This window comes from Neoarius graeffei, chromosome 22 (genome assembly GCF_027579695.1).
Source record: "Neoarius graeffei isolate fNeoGra1 chromosome 22, fNeoGra1.pri, whole genome shotgun sequence".
NCBI lineage: Eukaryota > Metazoa > Chordata > Actinopteri > Siluriformes > Ariidae > Neoarius > Neoarius graeffei.
In genome coordinates this window covers 13,502,337-13,523,804 of record NC_083590.1, presented here as the reverse complement: position 1 = coordinate 13,523,804, position 21,468 = coordinate 13,502,337, and the positions used below count along the sequence as shown (strand labels likewise).

The window sequence follows — 21,468 nt, the reverse complement described above, 5'->3', positions numbered from 1 at the left end:
CGACCCCCCTTTTTAAGAGCTATTTTTTACAACAAAAACACCGTCTTATATTCGAGCCAATACGGTATATTGGAATATATATTTTTCTGGATATGAATTAAACACAGCTACAATTTGGAAAACATTTTTAAACAAAAACACAGCCGAGAACATTTCACACTACAGACCTGGATTAAAAGTGAAGGGTTATCAAAATTGTCAATAAAACATTTCTCAGTCAAAATAAGTAAAATATAGGGAAAGTGTCATTGAATGAAATGTGTGGCACCCAGCTCTATGTTTGGCTCCCCAAGGTCAGTGCTTGTGCCTATTCCAGAACACTCTGCTGTTACTGCTGAGGTTCCTGACAAAGAGCTGCTTTCAATAATGATCAATTTTTTAAACAACATGCCACATGCCACAATTTTAAAATATAAAATGTTAAAATATACCCCCCCCCAACACCACCATCATGTATATTGAACAGCAGGCTAATGGGCCAAAAGAACCTGTTATTTCATAGTTTGTGACCCTGCCAACAATCAGCCAGATCAGAGGCAAGAGTATGGGCAAAATTGATGTGTTTTTTCTTTTTTCTTTTAAAATCTGGAAATATCGTAACCGACCAGCCTCCCCTGTTTGAAAGACTACCAGCTGCCACTGAGCACCAGGTAGTTTGAGACGTCGGGGAACTCAACGGATGGATAATTTTCCACCTCATAATGAATGAATAACTTTATTTTAAACACACAGTTGATCAGCAGAGCTGGTGGGGTCATGCATGTACAGATACAAATAATTACAAATACAAAAGGCTAAAATAGACACAATCTTTTGATCATCTTCACATTAAGTTAATTAATAGTATGCATAACTATTGTCTTTGTATTTAGTTATGGCTACAATATGATCAAAATTTATTCTACTAATGTCAAATTTACTTGGTAAATTTTTCTTTCATAGGAAAAATCCTTCGGAGTGGTTTCTGTATCCACTTATTTTGAGTGGACTTCTTGGTTTTAATAACCTGCTTGTTTGTTGAACACAAACATGGCAATAAGTTCTTGTGCGAATGGATCAGACTCCTCTTTTGGATCATTAACCCCTTCTGACTGAGAATGACCTGCATCCGTACAGCTTTAAATACAATACCTACAATCTAAAAATTTGTTTTTATTGCATTTATTTAAATTCCCATCTGTAACAGGGAGTGATGTTGCATCCCATGAATACACTTTACAGTAGATTATTAGATTCTAATAGAATAGATGAGCCAAAATAATTGGGGATCTTTTTTAATGGGCCCTGACTCGGTACAAGTATGAATAGGTGGGCCTTAAAGCAGAAAAGGTTGAGAACCCCTGCTCTACAGGGCCTGGATCTTGATGTGTTTAATGCTGAGAGGGCAGACCACCTATGGTGGATGGAGGGACGGCATGAACGACGCCCAGAATTTGCAGAGGCTGCACAGGAAGCTGATGTAGATGAGGAGGACAGGTTGTTTAATTTCCTCCTAAATGCAATGGCAGTACAGAGTCCTGTTTTATAATGTTTTTAGTTTTATAATTCATCTTTGCAATATTGCTAGTCATTGTGAGGCAAAACAAAGTGTTTTGTGTCCTAAACTCTCAATAAAAAGACGTATTTTGTACTCGTACCCAGGGGATAAATTGGGATTGGTTATGTGGGGGGGCTCTGCCTCGTACCCGCCCCTGCCCCCGCCGCCCTGCCCCAATATACTTTTTGGAAAATAACCCTCTAATTTGATAACCATATCATATTGCACAGAGATATACACCTTATCTGTGTGTTGTAGGCCTATGTGTGTCTTGTAGTGCCCCCCTACACATTATGGCAGTTTGAATGTAGATTGGTTGGCCAATGTAACAGATTGTACAGGTTGTTGTACATTGGTTTGAAGGAAATGATTAGTGGGGGGTCTGGGGGTCCTCCCCCAGAAGTTTTTTATTATCATACATGTTATTTGCTGAATTCTGGTGCATTTTAATAAGTTGTTAGCTGACTTTACAGAGGTAGGTTGAGCAATATCATGTTAAATCTTGTCACATGCCTACAGGTGAAAAATGTGAAGGAGAAATGTTCAGTGAGAAAATTTGAAGGCTTGCACAATCTTAAACCAAAACAGTTGATTTATTTTGGAGGATAAATGTTAAATATGCCAAAACACTGTCAGTCAAATTGTCAATCAAATATATTCATGCAGTGAATGCAACCAAATACAAACAACACTATAACATTGGAAGCATTTATTATTATTGTTATTATTATGTATTCAATTATTTATTTGGCATGTGGCGCTTTTTGTATTGTCTAGAACATACATAAGATGAGCATATTATAGCAGCAAAATAGAAGCAGAATCATTTGAATGCAGCAAAACTTTTGCTGCATTCAAATGATTGTGCTTCTATTTTGCTGCTATAATATGGTCATCTTATGTATGTTCTAGACAATACAAAAAGCACCACATGCCAAATAAATAATTGAATACATAGGACTATGGAAATTGAACTCGCCAAATGCACAGACAGTTCGTTCAAGCACCTCTGATGGATTAGGATCGTATGCAGGTAAAAGGGGAGACGGTGTACGGAGAAAATTATAAACAAGTCACAACACTGAAACACAAGCCCAAAAACCCGCAAACCACGACTTCTGATTTTTTTTTAAAGCGAGCTCACAAAAAAAGAAACCCCAAAGTCGCTTATAAAAAGCGGAATTGGCAACCCACGCAGTGTTCCAGAAACCAGAATCTCTGATCGCAAGTTCTGTTCTAAATAGCTTTGACAGGTCGTCTTGTTATCAGGAAAACTATGATCTATCTCATAAAAGTCATGGGTTTATTGATTAATAAAACGATATTTAATTATTCAGAACTGAAAATCGTGAAAAGGGTTTGTTGCTTTTGATGTGTGCGTGATCATATGCCATCCGCTCCGAGCTTATGTGCCGGGGCTCAGCCCCGGACAGCCCCGGCCCAATTTAACCCCTGCTCGTACCGTGCGTAAGTCTTACATATATGATATTGAAATATGCTTCATGTTTTCAGGAGTTGTCATCTTTCATTGCAGAAGTAAATGTTGTATTTAAAAAAAAGGTGGGTTTTTTTCAATGTACTTTTGTTTAAACAACTCAATTATCTCATCTCATCTCATTATCTCTAGCCGCTTTATTCTTCTACAGGGTCGCAGGCAAGCTGGAGCCTATCCCGGCTGACTACGGGCGAAAGGCGGGGTACACCCTGGACAAGTCGCCAGGTCATCACAGGGCTGACACATAGACACAGACAACCATTCACACTCACATTCACACCTACGGTCAATTTAGAGTCACCAGTTAACCTAACCTGCATGTCTTTGGACTGTGGGGGAAACCGGAGCACCCGGAGGAAACCCACGCGGAGAACATGCAAACTCCGCACAGAAAGGCCCTTGCCGGCCACAGGGCTCGAACCCAGGACCTTCTTGCTGTGAGGCGACAGCGCTAACCACTACACCACCGTGCCGCCCCTCAACTCAATTATACCCCTATAAAACATATCAGTGTTGCCTTGAACCATGGACTTGAAAACTTGCCGAAATACTGCAAAATTTGAGGGCAAAAGGAAATTCAAGGGGGGCAAAAAAATTTTTGAAGCCATTTGCTCTACAGGGAAAAAGGTGACCAAAGTTAACGTTGAGGCCTGTTATGACCTGATAAAAGTTTTTATTCAAATGGTAAAAACAGACTTTCACAGAGAACTCATTGGAAACACCATTCTTATTTACTTTTATTACATCATATCAATTTATTACATGATGATAATTATGGGGTGGCACAGTGGTGTAGTGGTTAGTGCTGTCGCGTCACAGCAAGAAGGTCCGGGTTCGAGCCCCGTGGCCGGCGAGGGCCTTTCTGTGTGGAGTTTGCGTGTTCTCCGCGTGTCCGTGTGGGTTTCCTCCGGGTGCTCCGGTTTCCCCCACAATCCAAAGACATGCAGGTTAGGTTAACTGGTGACTCTAAATTGACCGTAGGTGTGAATGTGAGTGTGAATGGTTGTCTGAGTCTATGTGTCAGCCCTGTGATGACCTGGCGACTTGTCCAGGGTGTACCCCGCCTTTCGCCCGTAGTCAGCTGGGATAGGCTCCAGCTTGCCTGCGACCCTGTAGAATAGGATAAAGCGGCTAGAGATGATGAGATGAGATATTAATTATTCTTTTGTTTTAATATCCTAATATCGTTTATAATTTTTTATTTTTTTCCATTGACCTTCACAGCTTTTGTTCTTTTCCCTGCTGTAGCTCTGTGATTTACTGATTTCAGGTCAGACAGGGAGAGACAACACACAGAGTGTAAGGGGAAGAACATGTCCAGTCTGTAAATCACTGGCACCAGGAACAAATAAGGAGCACCTGGGAACACACACACACACTCTGTTAGCTAACGAGCACATCATGAGTATCTCCATAAAACTCCTTCAGCACTGGGCTGTGATCATTTCAGTCGCTCACTAATTAGAGAACAAATCAAATGTCTGATCTGTTCAGATAAATATGACCCTGCCTCGAACTCTGCCTGCTTCATCTAAACCTAACTTTTGAAACTCTTTTCCTTTCTCCTCTTATAAATATTTTAGATCAGACTCTTATTTCCCGATTTGGTGATCAGATTTGATGTTGCGTGTTTATCCCATGTGTCAGTGATGACGTGTGCAGCAGAAAACTCAAATCCGAACAGCTCGAACTGTGAATTACTGTTATAGCATTTCAGTGTGTTGTCGACTCGGAGTTTGCACTTTTGCCGATTATGAAAATGAAATGGTGCAGTGAAAGATTTGAGGACCTGTTTGATCATTTGGTGAGTTTATTGTGCATTATTTTATTTGTTTCAGTATCAGTTGTAATGCAATTAAAGGAAGAAGCGCTGAAGCTCTGGTCTCAGTGCTCAACTCAGAAACTTCCAGTCTGAGAGAACTGCATCTGACTGTGAAGACACTGGATCTGACTGGGAATAAACTAGAAGACTCAGGAGTGAAGCGTCTCTGTGCTGTACTGGAGAATCCTCACTGTAAAGTGGAGACACTGAAGTAAGATCATCTCTCTGAGAGTCACAATAACTCACTAAAGCAGCAGTTAATAGTTGTATACAGTGTTTATCAATTAAAATTTTCTGTAAAAGTAACACATGCAGAACAAATATATTAGTCATGAAGTGATCATTTTTCCTCAGAATCACTTTTACTTTAAAGAAATAATTAAAATGTCTTTCCAATTAAATATGTGATCATTAAAAATCCAGTCAAGCAGAGAGAAATTCTACAAAACCTGACTCTTCACTTAAACCTTTAAATTATTGATGTTTTGCTGAATCATTTGCACCTCGAGTAAATTTAATGTCAGTAACAGCTGGTAATGTTTGAGTCATTATTAATAATAGCTTGAGATTGGTGAAGAGAATACTGTAGAGACAGTCCAACATGAGAGACATCATCTTCACAACCACTATTACACCAAGATGAAAATCTGTTGATGAAGTGTGTGTCATTGTGTCTCTGCAGGTTGCGGCGTTGTGGTGTCTCAGATGAAGGCTGTGCTGCTCTGAGTTCAGCTCTGAGATCAAACCCCTCACACCTGAGACAACTGGATCTGACTGATAATAATCTGGGAGACTCAGGAGTGAAGCGTCTCTGTGCTGTACTGGAGAATCCTCACTGTAAACTGGAGACACTGGGGTAAGATCATCTCTCTGAAAGTCACATGACCTGCTCCTCAGTAATACATGTTCTCTAATAGTGAGACTGAAGCAGAGGTTTTAGGTTCATCATCAATGTCCTGAGGAGGAAGATTGTCTCTGTTCACTGCACACTGATGATTTGTCACAGAGTCTTTGGGTCAGATGGACGTATTTGAGAAGCTGCAGCACAAAACGGGACTTGATCCGACTGCAGTGTGTCTGAAATCACTGGGAAATTTACTACAACACTGTAACTAATCACACAAACTGCACCTGAGACACAAACTAACTGCCCTCTTCAAAAAATTTAAGTTTTAAACTCCGTTATTTGAATAAAATGATTGCTTGAAAGAAAGGAAAAGCAAAACCATAAATTGTTTGTCATCTGCAGAGCTGTTTGTGTGACTGTGACAGATTTCTCTCTATGTAGACATCAGTGCTGTGATATGATAAAGAGCAATACCACTGGCATCACAGCATGAAATACAACATGAAATTTCACTTTTGGTTTTCTTTTTACCTTTAGCCTGAAGGTTTATTAATTATTCCATCTCTACAAGAATAGTCTTATTTGTGACGGAGGGCCATGAAACGAACAATAAGAACAATAAATTATGCGACGCAGATTGTTCACTGGCTGTTGACATAAAATATAACATTTTGGTGTCTAAACTTACTTGTGTTTTTTGGCGTTCACTGATGATTTCTGGTGGTTTTATCGTGACAGAGTCTCTGGTCGGAATCGAATACCTTCTTTCATAACAACTGTCTTCGAAATGTGCTGAGCAGAGCGCAGTGTATTTGCTCAGAGGTTCGTGAAAGTCCAAGCGATACTGCTGCACAAATCTGACCCAGTTTCTTCTTGGAGCCGGATCGGATGGGATCTGATGTGTCCCTATACCGTGGGTCCTTTGTTCATAAAACTAACATTATTTGGTGCTTCAGTGACACAATATCAACCTCCTGTTTGTTTGGATTTACTGTCCGCTGTAGTGGAATGTGATATGTGATAGTAAGTTTGCAACCAACGTGACATCACGGCGGTGTTGTATGATGTGTTTTGGCCACGAGTTCTGAACTGACAATTTTTTAATAAACCCACGAAACTTCTTTGCCTCATAAAAACATCATTTTCATTCCTGTCATCTCAACCTTGGCAATTGTGTGTTTCAACAAAATGTTTATTGAACTACGTCAAAAAAATTTTCCTTCTTGTGCAGATGAATGCCATGTACACACGTAGCCGGGTATTTTTAAAACCGAACACCCCCCCCCCCCCCCCCCCGTTTATAAAAATGTTTTATCCACACCACCTCGTCTTCGAAAAAAATCCCTTCCACACATAACCGAACATCTGCGTTTTCAATCACATTCATAAGCATTCCAAACCTGTAGATCGTTATTTCCCCAAATCCTACCCCCTAATCACATCGCCTGTGCTCTTGGAGCAGTAGTTGGGCTTCTAAAATTAAACATGTAAATAGCACCTGCACAATAATTAACGCTTTCAAGGCACTACTCCGATCCATTACTCTTTAGCTAGCCACACACTACGCCGATTTTCAGCGTACCGAGCCAACTGAAGTCGCGAGTCAGGCGTAAAGACTAGTTTTCGATGGTACCGACTCATCTCACAGCCGATTCGAAAAACTAATCGGGAGCCAGACTGATCGGCGAGAGTCGCTAGCAATAGCCAATCATATCTTTCGCATATAACACGTGACATCATTAAACACAATTTCTAGCGCGAGAAATACGTGTTGGTAGCACCTAATGCAGGTATATACTGTAATTCCATAGACTGAAGCTTTATCCATAGACCCAGTGGGCTGGAAAACCACTCTGCTCAAGTTGTGTGGCTGAATTCCAAATCGCTTTAACTCCCCTATATAAGTGCACTATTTAAGGTTGGGAATAATAGCTCATGCAGCCTAGATAGTGCGCTACATATTCCGTGTTGTGTCATTTGTAATTCAGCCTGCAGCATCTTCAAGTGTTGGATCTAACAGTAACTATATCCAATAGCCAATCACAAAGCTATTAAGTTGTCACGTGTCGCTTCAATCGCGACTGCACTCGTCAACAGTCGGGGGATATGTGCGTGCCCTGTCGGGAGTCGGCTCCGAAATGGGTCGGTTCGGTACCGCGTGGATCGCCGTGGTGTGCGGCTAGCTTAAGTCCATGCTTAATCTGGATGCTGCAGTAAACAAAGGTCGCACATTTGACGTCAGGGCAGATTTGTTGTCATTTTTTGGCGCAGATTGTGACGTTCTAAAACGCAAAACTCCAGTTATCTCTGTCCACACGAAAAGGCATACACGGAGTTTTCAAAAATCTTCACTTTGCCCGGAGTTTTTTTAAATATTCTTTTTGATGTGTTTTCATGTGGATGACAGGCCAAAACGTAGAAAAATATCTTCGATTTAGCAGATACCCGGCTACGTGTGGACGGGGTCTAAGTCTTCAGAAGTAATTTTTAGTGGTTGAATGTTTTTATTGTTTCCATTTTAATGTCAAGGTGTTCTTGTATTGTTTCCATGATGCATTTACAGAATCTAATGACCTCAGAATCAACCTACTGAATGCAGTGACTCGCTTGTAGAACCTGTAGAATAAAAAGTGTGTAGAATATGATACAAAGCCTGTAGAAATGCTGATAGAAAAACAATTGAATTGACAAAAGAACAGCGTTATTGTTTTTGTTTTTTAACACCCCCACCCTGCCAACTAATGTTTACATCCCTCATCATGCTTTCTCAGGTTGGATGGGAAATTTGTGTAACAGTGATGACGTTTTTTTGCAGTAAACAGAATAAACATTTAAAACAATACAAATCTTTCTTCATTTCAAATCTCAAACATGGACTTCAGATCTGGCCCAGGGTGCTCTGGTGAGGAACCATCATTTTTATCTGCTGTAGTCATCATTACCATCATCACCACCACCAAGTTCAAAGTGAACTGTTAAAAAAAATGCAGTAAGCACGTTGAACTTGATCGTAGGTGGAGTTTACTGTGATTTGGTTTTCTCCTGTCACGAACACAGCATATGGCCTCTCATGTTAGAAAAGAAATGAAAATTCATCTGTTGATTTGATAGATATGTTTCAGGGTAACGAGTGACAAAAACCTTCAGAGAAATGTCCTGGAGTCAAGAGTCCAATATTTGTCCTTCAAATGTAGTGGAGTAAAAGTCATAATTTTCCAGAAAAATTAACACTCGAGTAAAGTATAGATACGAAAAATGTCCTTAAGTTCAGAACTCAAGTAAATGTACTTCGTTCCTGTCCACGCCTGTTTTGGGATGTTTTGAGTTTCAGGTGATCCAGAGTGTGTTAATACAAATAGATCAGGAGATAAATTAGGGGATAACAGTTGCATGTAGAATTGAATAATACTGAAGGGCAGCGATTAAACATGTGGAAACCAGTTGATGTCATTGAAGGAGAAAACGTTTACATGTCAAATGATGTTATTGTCCCAAGAAGTATCGAAGCTGTGAGCTGAAGATGGAAGCGACAGCCAACTAACTAGACTTACAAACAACACATTTCCAAAAATCAATGCAAATAGTCAAACAAAATTTTACTTATAGTTTATTTACAGTATTTACAAATTACGCCTCTATTACAGGCTCCAGTGTCCAATAAACATGGAGATTTATTTTTTCTGTGCTAAACTTTCACTGTGTTTAGTTTGAAAATCTTTTTCTTCAGATTTCCACATTAAATTTGTGTTATTAGTGAAATGTAATGATGCAGACACTGGGCCGATAGAACCATGTGGAGTTTGCAGTAATACAGAATTATAATTAAAATCTTCTGTTACTATGACCTGATAAAAGGTTTTATTCAAGTGGAAAAACAGACTTTCACAGAGAACTAATTAGAAACACCATACTTATTTACTTTTATTACATCATAATATAAATTTATTACATGCTAATTATTCTTTTGTTCTTCTAATATCCTGACATCTGTTGTAAATTTTAACTTTTTTGACCTTCGGAGCTTTTGTTCTTTTCCCTGCTGTAGCTCTGTGATTTATTGATTTCAGGTCAGACAGGGAGAGACAACACACAGAGTGTAAGGGGAAGAACATGTCCAGTCTGTAAATCACTGGCACCAGGAACAAATAAGGAGCACCTGGCAACACACACACACACACACACACACACACACACACACTTAGTCAGCAATCTCATCATGACTATCTCCATAAAACCCCTTCAGCACTGGGCTGTGATCATTTCAGTCACTCACTAATTAGAGAACAAATCAAATGTCTGATCTGTTCAGATAAATATGACTCTGCCTCGAACTCTGCCTGCTTCATCTAAACCTGACTTTTGAAACTCTTTTCCTCTCTCCTCTTATAAATATTTTAGATCAGACTCTTATTTCCCGATTTGGTGATCAGATTTGATGATGCGTGTTTATCCCATGTGTCAGTGATGACGTGTGCAGCAGAAAACTCAAATCCGAACAGCTCGAACTGTGAATTACTGTTACAGCATTTCAGTGTATTGTCGACTCGGAGTTTGTACTTTTGTCATTTATGAAAATGAAATGGTGCAGTGAAAGATTTGAGGACCTGTTTGATCATTTGTGTGAGTTTATTATGTATTATTTTATTTCCTTCAGGATCAGTTGTGATACAATTGAATGGAGCAGCGCTGAAGCTCTGGTCTCAGTGCTCAACTCAGAAACCTCCAGTCTGAGAGAACTGCATCTGACTGTGAAGACACTGGATCTGTCTGGGAATAAACTAGAAGACTCAGGAGTGAAGCGTCTCTGTGCTGTACTGGAGAATCCTCACTGTAAAGTGGAGACACTGAGGTAAGATCATCTCTCTGAGAGTCACAATAACTCATGAAAGCAGCAGTTAATAGTTGTATACAGTGTTTTTCATCAATTAAACTTTCCTGTAAAAGTAAAACACGCAGAACAAATATATTCGTCATGAAGTGAACATTTCTCCTCAGAATCACTTTTACTTTAAAGAAATAATTAAAATGTCTTTCCAATTAAATATGTGATCATTAAAAATCCAGTCAAGCAGAGATAAATCCTACAAAACCTGACTCTTCACTTAAACCTTTAAATTATTGACGTTTTGCTGAATCATTTGCACCTCGAGTAAACTTGGCTGGGGTTTACATTAGACCGTATCAGCGGATCATCAGATTAACGTTTTTAAAATGATTAGTGTGCACACAGCAACACCAATACACAATTCGCATGCACACAGCAACACCAATACACGGATACGCTCGGCTCCGCAGGCATCCTGCGCTCCAAATCACTCCGCCCTGAACAGTGAGTGCCCTCTGGAGGGTGCGCACTCCGGCCCTGCGCAGCTCACAGAGCGCGCAAGTATAGTGCACAATCAGTGATTCGGGACTGAGCCGCTGTGTGTGTGATCCCAGCGCATATCACTTACCACTTGCAAGTGGAAGGATGGCAAGCTTAAAGACAATCATAACTACACAATGGGCAGTATTTGCATCAGTATTTGCAGTATTTTCATACTTTTATACTCTTTAATGAAAGGTGATACAAGGCGGAAGTCCGGGCTGTTTTTCAGCAGTCGCGTCACATGACCAACGCCAGCGAATCAGGAAGGTGGACGTCACAGTGACGTTGTCCAATGACGACGCCAGCTAGAGCTCAGCACAGCATATCCGCGTATCTCAATGTTTACACAGCACCGGACCAGACACAATCTGGATTGAATATGTGGACCCTGGTGGATTCCCGTTTCCTGGGGTTTCCAGGCGGTTTAATGTAAACGGATAGTGCATCCGCGAAGAAAACGAGACAGATACGGTCTAATGTAAACTTGGCCTTAATGTCAGTAACAGTGGTAATGTTTGAGTCATTATTAACAATAGCTTGTGATTGGTGAAGAGAATAGAGACAGTCCAACATGAGAGACATCATCTTGACAACCACTATTACACCAAGATAAAAATCTGTTGATGAAGTGTGTGTCATTGTGTCTCTGCAGGTTGCGGCATTGTGGTGTCTCAGATAAAGGCTGTGCTGCTCTGAGTTCAGCTCTGAGATCAAACCCCTCACACCTGAGAGAACTGGATCTGACTGATAATAATCTGGGAGACTCAGGAGTGAAGCGTCTCTGTGCTGTACTGGAGAATACTCACTGTAAACTGGAGACACTGTGGTAAGATCATCTCTCTGAGAGTCACATGACCTGCTCCTCAGTAAGACACATTCTCTAATAGTGAGACTGAAACAGAGGTTTTAGGTTCATCATCAATGTCCTGAGGAGGAAGATTGTTTCTTTTCACTGCACACTGATGTTTTGTCACAGAGTCTTTGGGTCAGATGGACGTATGTCAGAAGCTGCAGCACAAAACGGGACTTGATCCGACTGCAATGTGTCTGAATTTGTATTTATTTTTTTAGAAATTAATTAAAATTAATAATCATCAGATGAAAAAAAAAAATGTTGCCAACTGACCGTATCAGATTTGCTTTATAGTTTTTGAATAAAGTCACTATTCCCAATAAATAGTGTGTAGAATTCCAGGCTTGTATCTGCATTAGTTTCTGAGATATCGAGGCTTTTAACAGGCAGCGTGGCTCGAATTTTACTGTAAAAACAAGTGCAACAGAATAAAACATTACAAAGATCAATTCATTATTATTTTTAACTTTTCTTTCTCATGCCGTGAAATTTTTCAGGTTAGTGTGAATTGTAGAGTTTCAAAGTTTGGTTTTTTTTCAACTTCATCCCAGGACCCCCCCCTAAATCCAGCCCTGATGTGGCTATAGATAATTAATGCATTTTTTTTACTGTTGTTGTTGTCCTCCAACAGTATATTGTTGATGAAATTAAATAATGAAGATGAGCTCAAAGTGCAGACCTTCAGCTTTATTTTGAGGAAACTTGCATCCAGATTGGGTGACTGGTGTTGAAATTACAGCACTGTTTATATGTGGTCCTTCTTTTTTGAGGGATGAAAAACTAATTAGACAAACGAACATTGTCATAAATTTCACTGACATTTTTATTCCTCCGACACTGAGAGGTGAAACCGTTATGTTTTTGGGTTTTCTGTCCATTTTTCCTGAAATTCTTTGTCGCACGCTGTCTCAAGAACGAGTGGCTGAATGTTTGTAGGAATTATATGGAATAATCATTGTTTACTTCTCTGATTCTACAATAATATAAATCTATAGTGTTCTATAAATGCACTCTGTAGACTCTGGAGAAACAAGTTTATTGCCCCTGTGTAGTGCACTATAAGTCTAGTAGCGAAGCATCTGAGATTCAGTCTCTCTCTCTCTCTCTCTCTCTCTCTGATTAAAGTTCATGGTCTCTCTGCTGTTCTCTGTTCAGCTTCAGCTGCTGATGGTTTAATATCACACACAACAGAGGAGAGAAACTCAATATAACACTCAGTATTATCATTATTAATAACACTGTTAATGAGAATAAACAGGTGATATTAAATCCTCATGACATTCTGAATAATAAAATTAATTTTACACTCCTCATCTTTAAAGTAAGAATTAAACCAAGATGGAAATCTGTTGATGAAGTGTGTGTCATTGTGTCTCTGCAGGTTGCGGCGTTGTGGTGTCTCAGATGAAGGCTGTGCTGCTCTGAGTTCAGCTCTGAGATCAAAACCCTCACACCTGAGAGACCTGGATCTGACTGATAATAACCTGGGAGACTCAGGAGTGAAGCGTCTCTGTGCTGTACTGGAGAATCCTCACTGTAAACTGGAGGCACTGGGGTAAGATCATCTCTCTGAGAGTCACAATAACTCACTAAAGCAGCAGTTAATAGTTGTATACAGTGTTGTTTATCAATTAAAATTTTCTAGAAAAGTAAAACATGCGAGTAGCACTGAGGTATAGTGGTTACCACTGTCGCCTCACAGTAAGAAGGTTCTGGGTTTGAGCCCAGCAGCTGGCGAGGGCCTTTCTGTGTGTAGTTTGCATGTTCTCCCCGTGTCTGTGTGGGTTTCCTCCGGGTGCTCCGGTTTCCCCCACAGTCCAAAGACATGCAGCTTCGGATATTTGGTGGCTCTAAATTGACCGTAGGTGTGAATGGTTGTTTGTCTCTGTGTGTCAGCCCTGTGCTGACCTGGCGACTTGTCCAGGGTGAACCCCGCCTCTCACCCATAGTCAGCTAGGATAGGCTCCAGCTTGCGTGTGACCCTGTACAGGATGAGCGGCTACAGATAACGGATTGCTGGATTAATGTAAAACATGCAGAACAAATACATTGTTCATGAAGTGATCATTTCTCCTCAGAATCACTTTTCCTTAAAGAAATAATTAAGTGTCTTTATAATTAAATATGTGATCATTAAAAATCCAGTCAAGCAGAGATAAATTCTACAAAACCTGACTCTTCACTTAAAACTTTAAATTATTGACTTTTTGCTGAATCATTTGCACCTCAAGTAAACGTAATGTCAGTAACAGTGGTAATGTTTGAGTCATTATTAATAATAGCTTGTGATTGGTGAAGAGAATAGAGACAGTCCAACATGAGAGACATCATCTTCACAACCACTATTACACCAAGATGAAAATCTGTTGATGAAGTGTGTGTCATTGTGTCTCTGCAGGTTGCGGCGTTGTGGTGTCTCAGATGAAGGCTGTGCTGCTCTGAGTTCAGCTCTGAGATCAAACCCCTCACACCTGAGATACCTGAATCTGTCTTATAATAATCTGGGAGACTCAGGAGTGAAGCGTCTCTGTGCTGTACTGGAGAATCCTCACTGTAAACTGGAGACACTGGGGTAAGATCATCTCTCTGAGAGTCACATGACCTGCTCCTCAGTAAGACACATTCTCTAATAGTGAGACTGAAGCAGAGGTTTTAGGTTCATCATCAATGTCCTGAGGAGGAAGATTTTTCTTTTCACTGCACACTGATGATTTGTCACAGAGTCTTTGGGTCAGATGGACGTATGTGAGAAGCTGCAGCACAAAACGGGACTTGATCCGACTGCAATATGTCTGAATTTTTATGTATTTTTTTTAGAAATTAATTAAAATTAATAATCATCAGATGAAAAAAAAAATGTTGCCAACTGACCGTATCAGATTTGCTTTATAGTTTTTGAATAAAGTCACTATTCCCAATAAATAGTGTGTAGAATTCCAGGCTTGTATCTGCATTAGTTTCTGAGATATCGAGGCGTTTAACAGGCAGCGTGGCTCGAATTTTACTGTAAAAACAAGGGCAACAGAAAAACATTACAAAGATCAATTCATTATTATTTTCAACTTTTCTTTCACTTGCCATGAAATTTTTCCGGTTAGTGTGAATTGTAGAGTTTCAAAGTTTTTTTTTTTTTCAACTTCGTCCCAGAACCCCCCCTAAATCCAGCCCTGATGTGGCTATAGATAATTAATTCATTTTTTAATTGTTGTTGTTATTGTTTGTTGTTGTTTTCCTCCACAGTATATTGTTGATGAAATTAAATAATGAAGATGAGCTCAAAGTGCAGACCTTCAGCTTTATTTTGAGGAAACTTGCATCCAGATTGGGTGACTGGTGTTGAAATTACAGCACTGTTTATAAGTGGTCCCTCTTTTTTGAGGGATAAAAACTAATTAGACAAACGAACATTGTCATAAATTTCACTGACATTTTTATTCCTCCGACACTGAGAGATGAAACCGTTATGTTTTTGGGTTTTCTGTCCATTTTTCCTGAAATTCTTGTTCACACGCTGTCTCAAGAATGAGTGGCTGAATGTTTGTAGGATTTATATGGAATAATCATTGTTTACTTCTCTGATTCTACAATAATATAAATCTATAGTGTTCTATAAATGCACTCTGTAGATTCTGGAGAAACAAGTTTATTGCCCCTGTGTAGTGCACTATAAGTCTAGTAGAGGACCATCTGAGATTCAGTCTCTCTCTCTCTCTCTCTCTGATTAAAGTTCATGGTCTCTCTGCTGTTCTCTGTTCAGCTTCAGCTGCTGATGGTTTAATATCACACACAACAGAGGAGAGAAACTCAATATAACACTCAGTATTATCATTATTAATTACACTGTTAATGAGAATAAACAGGTGATATTAAATCCTCATGACATTCTGAATAATAAAATGAATTTTACTCTCATCATCTTTAAAGTAAGAATTAAACCAAGATGAAAATCTGTTGATGAAGTGTGTGTCATTGTGTCTCTGCAGGTTGCGGCGTTGTGGTGTCTCAGATGAAGGCTGTGCTGCTCTGAGTTCAGCTCTGAGATCAAACCCCTCACACCTGAGAGAACTGGATCTGACTGATAATAGTCTGAGAGACTCAGGAATGAAGCGTCTCTGTGCTGTACTGGAGAATCCTCACTGTAAACTGGAGGCACTGGGGTAAGATCATCTCTCTGAGAGTCACAATAACTCACTAAAGCAGCAGTTAATAGTTGTATACAGTGTTGTTTATCAATTAAAATTTTCTAGAAAAGTAAAACATGCGAGTAGCACTGAGGTATAGTGGTTACCACTGTCGCCTCACAGTAAGAAGGTTCTGGGTTTGAGCCCAGCAGCTGGCGAGGGCCTTTCTGTGTGTAGTTTGTATGTTCTCCCCGTGTCTGTGTGGGTTTCCTCTGGGTGCTCCGGTTTCCCCCACAGTCCAAAGACATGCAGCTTCGGATATTTGATGGCTCTAAATTGACCGTAGGTGTGAATGGTTGTTTGTCTCTGTGTGTCAGCCCTATGATGACCTGGCGACTTGTCCAGGGTGAACCCCGCCTCTCGCCCATAGTCAGCTAGGATAGGCTCCAGCTTGCATGTGACCCTGTACGGGATAAGCGGCTACAGATAACGGATTGATGGATTGATGTAAAACATGCAGAACAAATACATTGTTCATGAAGTGATCATTTCTCCTCAGAATCACTTTCCCTTTAAGAAATAATTAAGTGTCTTTATAATTAAATACGTGAGCATTAGGGATGCAACGGTACAGTGTGACCACGGTTCGGTTCACGGTTTATGGGCCACGGTTTTGGTTCGGTATGTCAATATTGTCTCTGCTCTAACATGCAGTAGTTTTTTTTTTTTTGCTTTTTCTATTTGAAAAACAAGGTACAATATTAAGTGTAAAATGTCAAATAATTAAAGGCATTGATGAAATCAAAGGGGTTTTATTATAAACATGGAGTTCCTTATCATACTTGCCCTCATAAATAGGTAATAAACATAAAATACAGTAAAGGGCAGCAATGTACTAAAGTCACCTGAATACTGTCACCCACACAACTTAAGACAAAAAAAAAAAAATACATAAATGAAACTATCACAGACTGTGGCCAACCACTGAAGCCAAAATGACTCCACACTGTGGATTTGAACGAAGATGGTGCCTCTTCAAAGTTTAATCTCTCGTCTTCTTGTCCACTCGCCATGATTCTAAGTGCTACTAGAACACACGCATTCCTCTTTTACTTCCCCGGCGTCTGTTTCGTAGTGCTGATAGGCTCAAGGGAAAATTCTGATAATCTGATTGGCTCTTGTTTCTTTGTGGGCAGGACTTAAAGGGAGAAACTGCTTCCCCAGGGTCCAAAGCACTCTTGTGTATTGTACGCTACACAGAATACATGAGCAATGACTTTGTATTAAAAATTAAAGTTTAATGTCGCGCTTACCGAAATACCGCGGTTCGCCTACGCGTACCGAACCGTGCTGGGCGTACCAAACGGTACGAATACAATCAAAAAACCGTTGCATCCCTACTGAGCATTAAAAATCCAATCAAGCAGAGATAAATTCTACAAAACCTGACTCTTCACTTAAAACTTTAAATTATTGACGTTTTGCTGAATCATTTGCACCTCGAGTAAACTTAAAGGGATAGTTCGGGATTTTTGACATGAATCTGTATGGCATCCCCATCAATAGTGTCGTGCAAACACACTGACTTACCCCTGACAACATCCTGTGAGTCCAGTTCTTGTCCAGTTTTGGTCCAGACGAAAATAATCCGGCAAGTTTGTTGGGGTCACGAAAGTAAAACGTTTTTTGTCTCAAAACAGTATGTGTTCAAAAGAGTGATATATTTGCATCACAAAACCGTTGCCAAATAAAAAGTCAGACCTCAAAATCGCTTGGCACTATTTTCTCTCCCTTCTTATCACTGCGCGCTGCCGCCAGGTGACAGCGAAACGCAGACCCACTAAGCTGGTGGGAGACCAAGGCTGTACTCTATCCACGGCTTACACACGTGATGGCACGGAGGATGTGTATAGTGGCAGCATCTGTCCCCCCAGAGAGGATCTTTTCAAAAGCAGGACAGATTATAACTGAGAGGAGAAATAGAATCAGAATTAACTAGTTAATTGCAGCAATTAAAGGAATAGGTAAGAAAAGGAAGGCGCAAAGACACCGCGCAGCGCCTGAAAATGGGTTTTCAGGCGCTGCGCACCCGTTTTCAGGCGCTGCGCGGTGTCTTTGCACCTGCAGCGGTGCTTTGCCTGTGCTGTGGCTGAAAATAGTTCCAGATATAAATTGGTCTAGTAAATCCCTTCGTGTTAATTTGCATTGATATGTGTACTCGATGTGAATGTACAAGTCATAAGAAATAATTATAAAAAATCTTCAGTTATTTAATTCACTTTTGCAACGACAATGCTAGCTGGACACGCCGGATTACAGTGACTATGCTAAGCTAACCTGGGCGTTTATAGATCAGGACAATGGCTGGGTCGGCTACAAAATGCTTTGGCTCACTCATCCATCTCTAGGGACTGCAGGGACTGACTCAATTTCATCTGGGGGTGGCGTACTCCTTTAAATCAAAAATAAAATCTCAGGAGTCGTTTGGGAGCCGAAAGAGCCGGGTCCTTATAGTAAGAAGAGCCAAAAGAGCCGGCTCCCGAAAAAGAGCCGAAATTCCCATCACTAGTAAACAATGAATGAAACAGCCGTGGCTGTCTCCTGGCGGCAGCGCGCAGTGATGAGAAGGGAGAGAAAATAGTGCCAAGCGATTTCGAGGTCTGACTTTTTATTTGGCAACGGTTTTGTGATGGAAATATATCACTCTTTTGAACACATACTGTTTTGAGGCGAAAAACGTTTTACTTTCGTGACCCCAACAAACTTGCCGGACTACTTTCGTCTGGACCAAAACTGGACAAGAACTGGATTCACAGGATGCTGTCAGGGGTAAGTCAGTGTGTTTGCACGACACTATTGATGGGGATGCCATACAGATTCATGTCAAAAATCCCGAACTATCCTTTTAATGTCAGTAACAGTGGGAATGTTTGAGTCATTATTAATAATAGCTTGTGATTGGTGAAGAGAATAGAGACAGTCCAACATGAGAGACATCATCTTCACAACCACTATTACACCAAGATGAAAATCTGTTGATGAAGTGTGTGTCATTGTGTCTCTGCAGGTTGTGTGATTGTGGTGTCTCAGATGAAGGCTGTGCTGCTCTGAGTTCAGCTCTGAGATCAAACCCCTCACACCTGAGACAACTGGATCTGACTAATAATAATCTGGGAGACTCAGGAGTGAAGCGTCTCTGTGCTGTATTGGAGAATCCTCACTGTAAACTGGAGACGCTAGGGTAAGATCATCTCTCTGAGAGTCACATGACCTGCTCCTCAGTAAGACACATTCTCTAATAGTGAGACTGAAGCAGAGGTTTTAGGTTCATCATCAATGTCCTGAGGAGGAAGATTGTTTCTTTTCACTGCACACTGATGATCTGTCACAGAGTCTTTGGGTCAGATGGACGTATGTGAGAAGCTGCAGCACAAAACGGGACTTGATCCGACTGCAATGTAACTAATCACACAAACTGCACCTGAGACACAAACTAACTGCCCTCTTCAAAAAATTGAAGTTTTTAACTCCATTCTTTGTTTAAAATGATTTGCTTTTCCTTTCTTTCAAGTAAACCATAAATTGTGTGTCGTCTGCAGAGCTGTTTGTGTGACTGTGACAGATTGATCTCTATGTAGACATCAGTGCTGTGATATGATAAAGAGCAATACCACTGGCATCACAGCATGAAATACAACATGAAACTTCACCTTTGGTTTTCTTTTTACCTTTAGCCTGAAGGTTTATTAATTATTCCATCTCTACAAGAATAGTCTTATTTGTGACGGAGGTCCATGAAACGAACAATAAGAACAATAAATTATGTGACGCAGATTGTTCACTGGCTGTTGACATAAAATATAACATTTTGGTGTTTAAACTTACTTGTGTTTTTTAGCGTTCACTGATGATTTCTGGTGGTTTTATCGTGACTGAGTCCCTGAGAAGGAAGATTGTTTCTGTTCACTGCACACTGATGATTTGTCACAGAGTCTTTGGGTCAGACGGACGTATGTGAGAAGCTGCAGCACAAAACGGGACTTGACCCGACTGCAATGTGTCTGAATGTTTTTTTTGTTTTAGAAATTAATTAAAATGAATAATCATCAGATGAAAAAAAAAAAACTTTCCAACTGACCGTCTCAGATTTGTTTCATACTTTTTGAATAAAGTCACTATTCCCAATAAATAGTGTGTAAATTCCAGGCTTGTATCTGCATTAGTTTCTGAGATATCGAGGCTTTTAACAACCAGCGTGGCTCGAATTTTACTGTAAAAACAAGTGCAACAGAAAAACATGACAAAGATCAATTCATTATTATTTTTTAACTTTTCTTTCAAGTTGCATTAAATTTTTATGGATAGTGTGAAATATAGAGTTTCAAAGTTATTTTTTCAACTTCATCCCAGGACCCCCCCTAAATCCAGCTGTGACGTCGCTATAGATAATTATTGCATTGTTGTTGTTTTTTTTATTTGTTGTTGTCCTCCACAGTATATTGTTGATGAAATTAAATAATGAAGATGAGCTCAAAGTGCAGACCTTCAGCTTTATTTTGAGGAAACTTGCATCCAGATTGGGTGACTGCTGTTGAAATTACAGCATTGTTTATATGTGGTCCCTTTTTTTTGAGGGATGAAAAACTAATTAGACAAACGAAAATCATCATAAATTACACTAACATTTTTATTCCTCCGACACTGAGAGATGAAACTGGTATGTTTTTGGATTTTCTGTCCATTTTTCCTGAAATTCTTGTTTGCACGCTGTCTCAAGAACGAGTGGCTGAATGTTTGTAGGATTTATATGAAATAATCATTTTTTACCTCTCTGATTCTACAATAATATAAATCTATAGTGTTCTATAAATGCACTCTGTAGACTCTGGAGAAACAAGTTTATTGCCCCTGTGTAGTGCACTATAAGTCTAGTAGAGAACCATCTGAGATTCAGTCTCTCTCTCTCTCTCTCTCTGATTAAAGTTCATGGTCTCTCTGCTGTTCTCTGTTCAGCTTCAGCTGCTGATGGTTTAATATCACACACAACAGAGGAGAGAAACTCAATATAACACTCAGTATTATCATTATTAATTACACTGTTAATGAGAATAAACAGGTGATATTAAATCCTCATGACATTCTGAATAATAAAATTAATTTTACACTCATCATCTTTAAAGTAAGAATTAAACCAAAATGAAAATCTGTTGATGAAGTGTGTGTCATTGTGTCTCTGCAGGTTGTGTGGTTGTGGTGTCTCAGAAGAAGGCTGTGCTGCTCTGAGTTCAGCTCTGAGATCAAACCCCTCACACCTGAGATACCTGGATCTGTCTGATAATAATCCGGGAGACTCAGGAGTGAAGCATCTCTGTGCTGTACTGGAGAATCCTCACTGTAAACTGGAGTCACTGGGGTAAGATCATCT

General features: G+C 39.9%; 1 protein-coding gene across 1 annotated transcript in view; it reads left to right on the top strand.

Annotated features, from left to right (window-relative positions):
- Positions 1-21,468, top strand: part of LOC132870659 (protein NLRC5-like) — a 254,164-nt gene that overhangs the window by 211,122 nt on the left and 21,574 nt on the right. Inside the window, exons 17-23 of the mRNA XM_060904411.1 lie at positions 10,356-10,550; positions 11,722-11,895; positions 13,304-13,477; positions 14,321-14,494; positions 15,906-16,079; positions 19,111-19,284; positions 21,283-21,456. Of these exons, the coding sequence (XP_060760394.1) occupies positions 10,356-10,550; positions 11,722-11,895; positions 13,304-13,477; positions 14,321-14,494; positions 15,906-16,079; positions 19,111-19,284; positions 21,283-21,456 (1,239 nt within the window). The remainder of the gene's footprint in view (positions 1-10,355; positions 10,551-11,721; positions 11,896-13,303; positions 13,478-14,320; positions 14,495-15,905; positions 16,080-19,110; positions 19,285-21,282; positions 21,457-21,468) is intronic.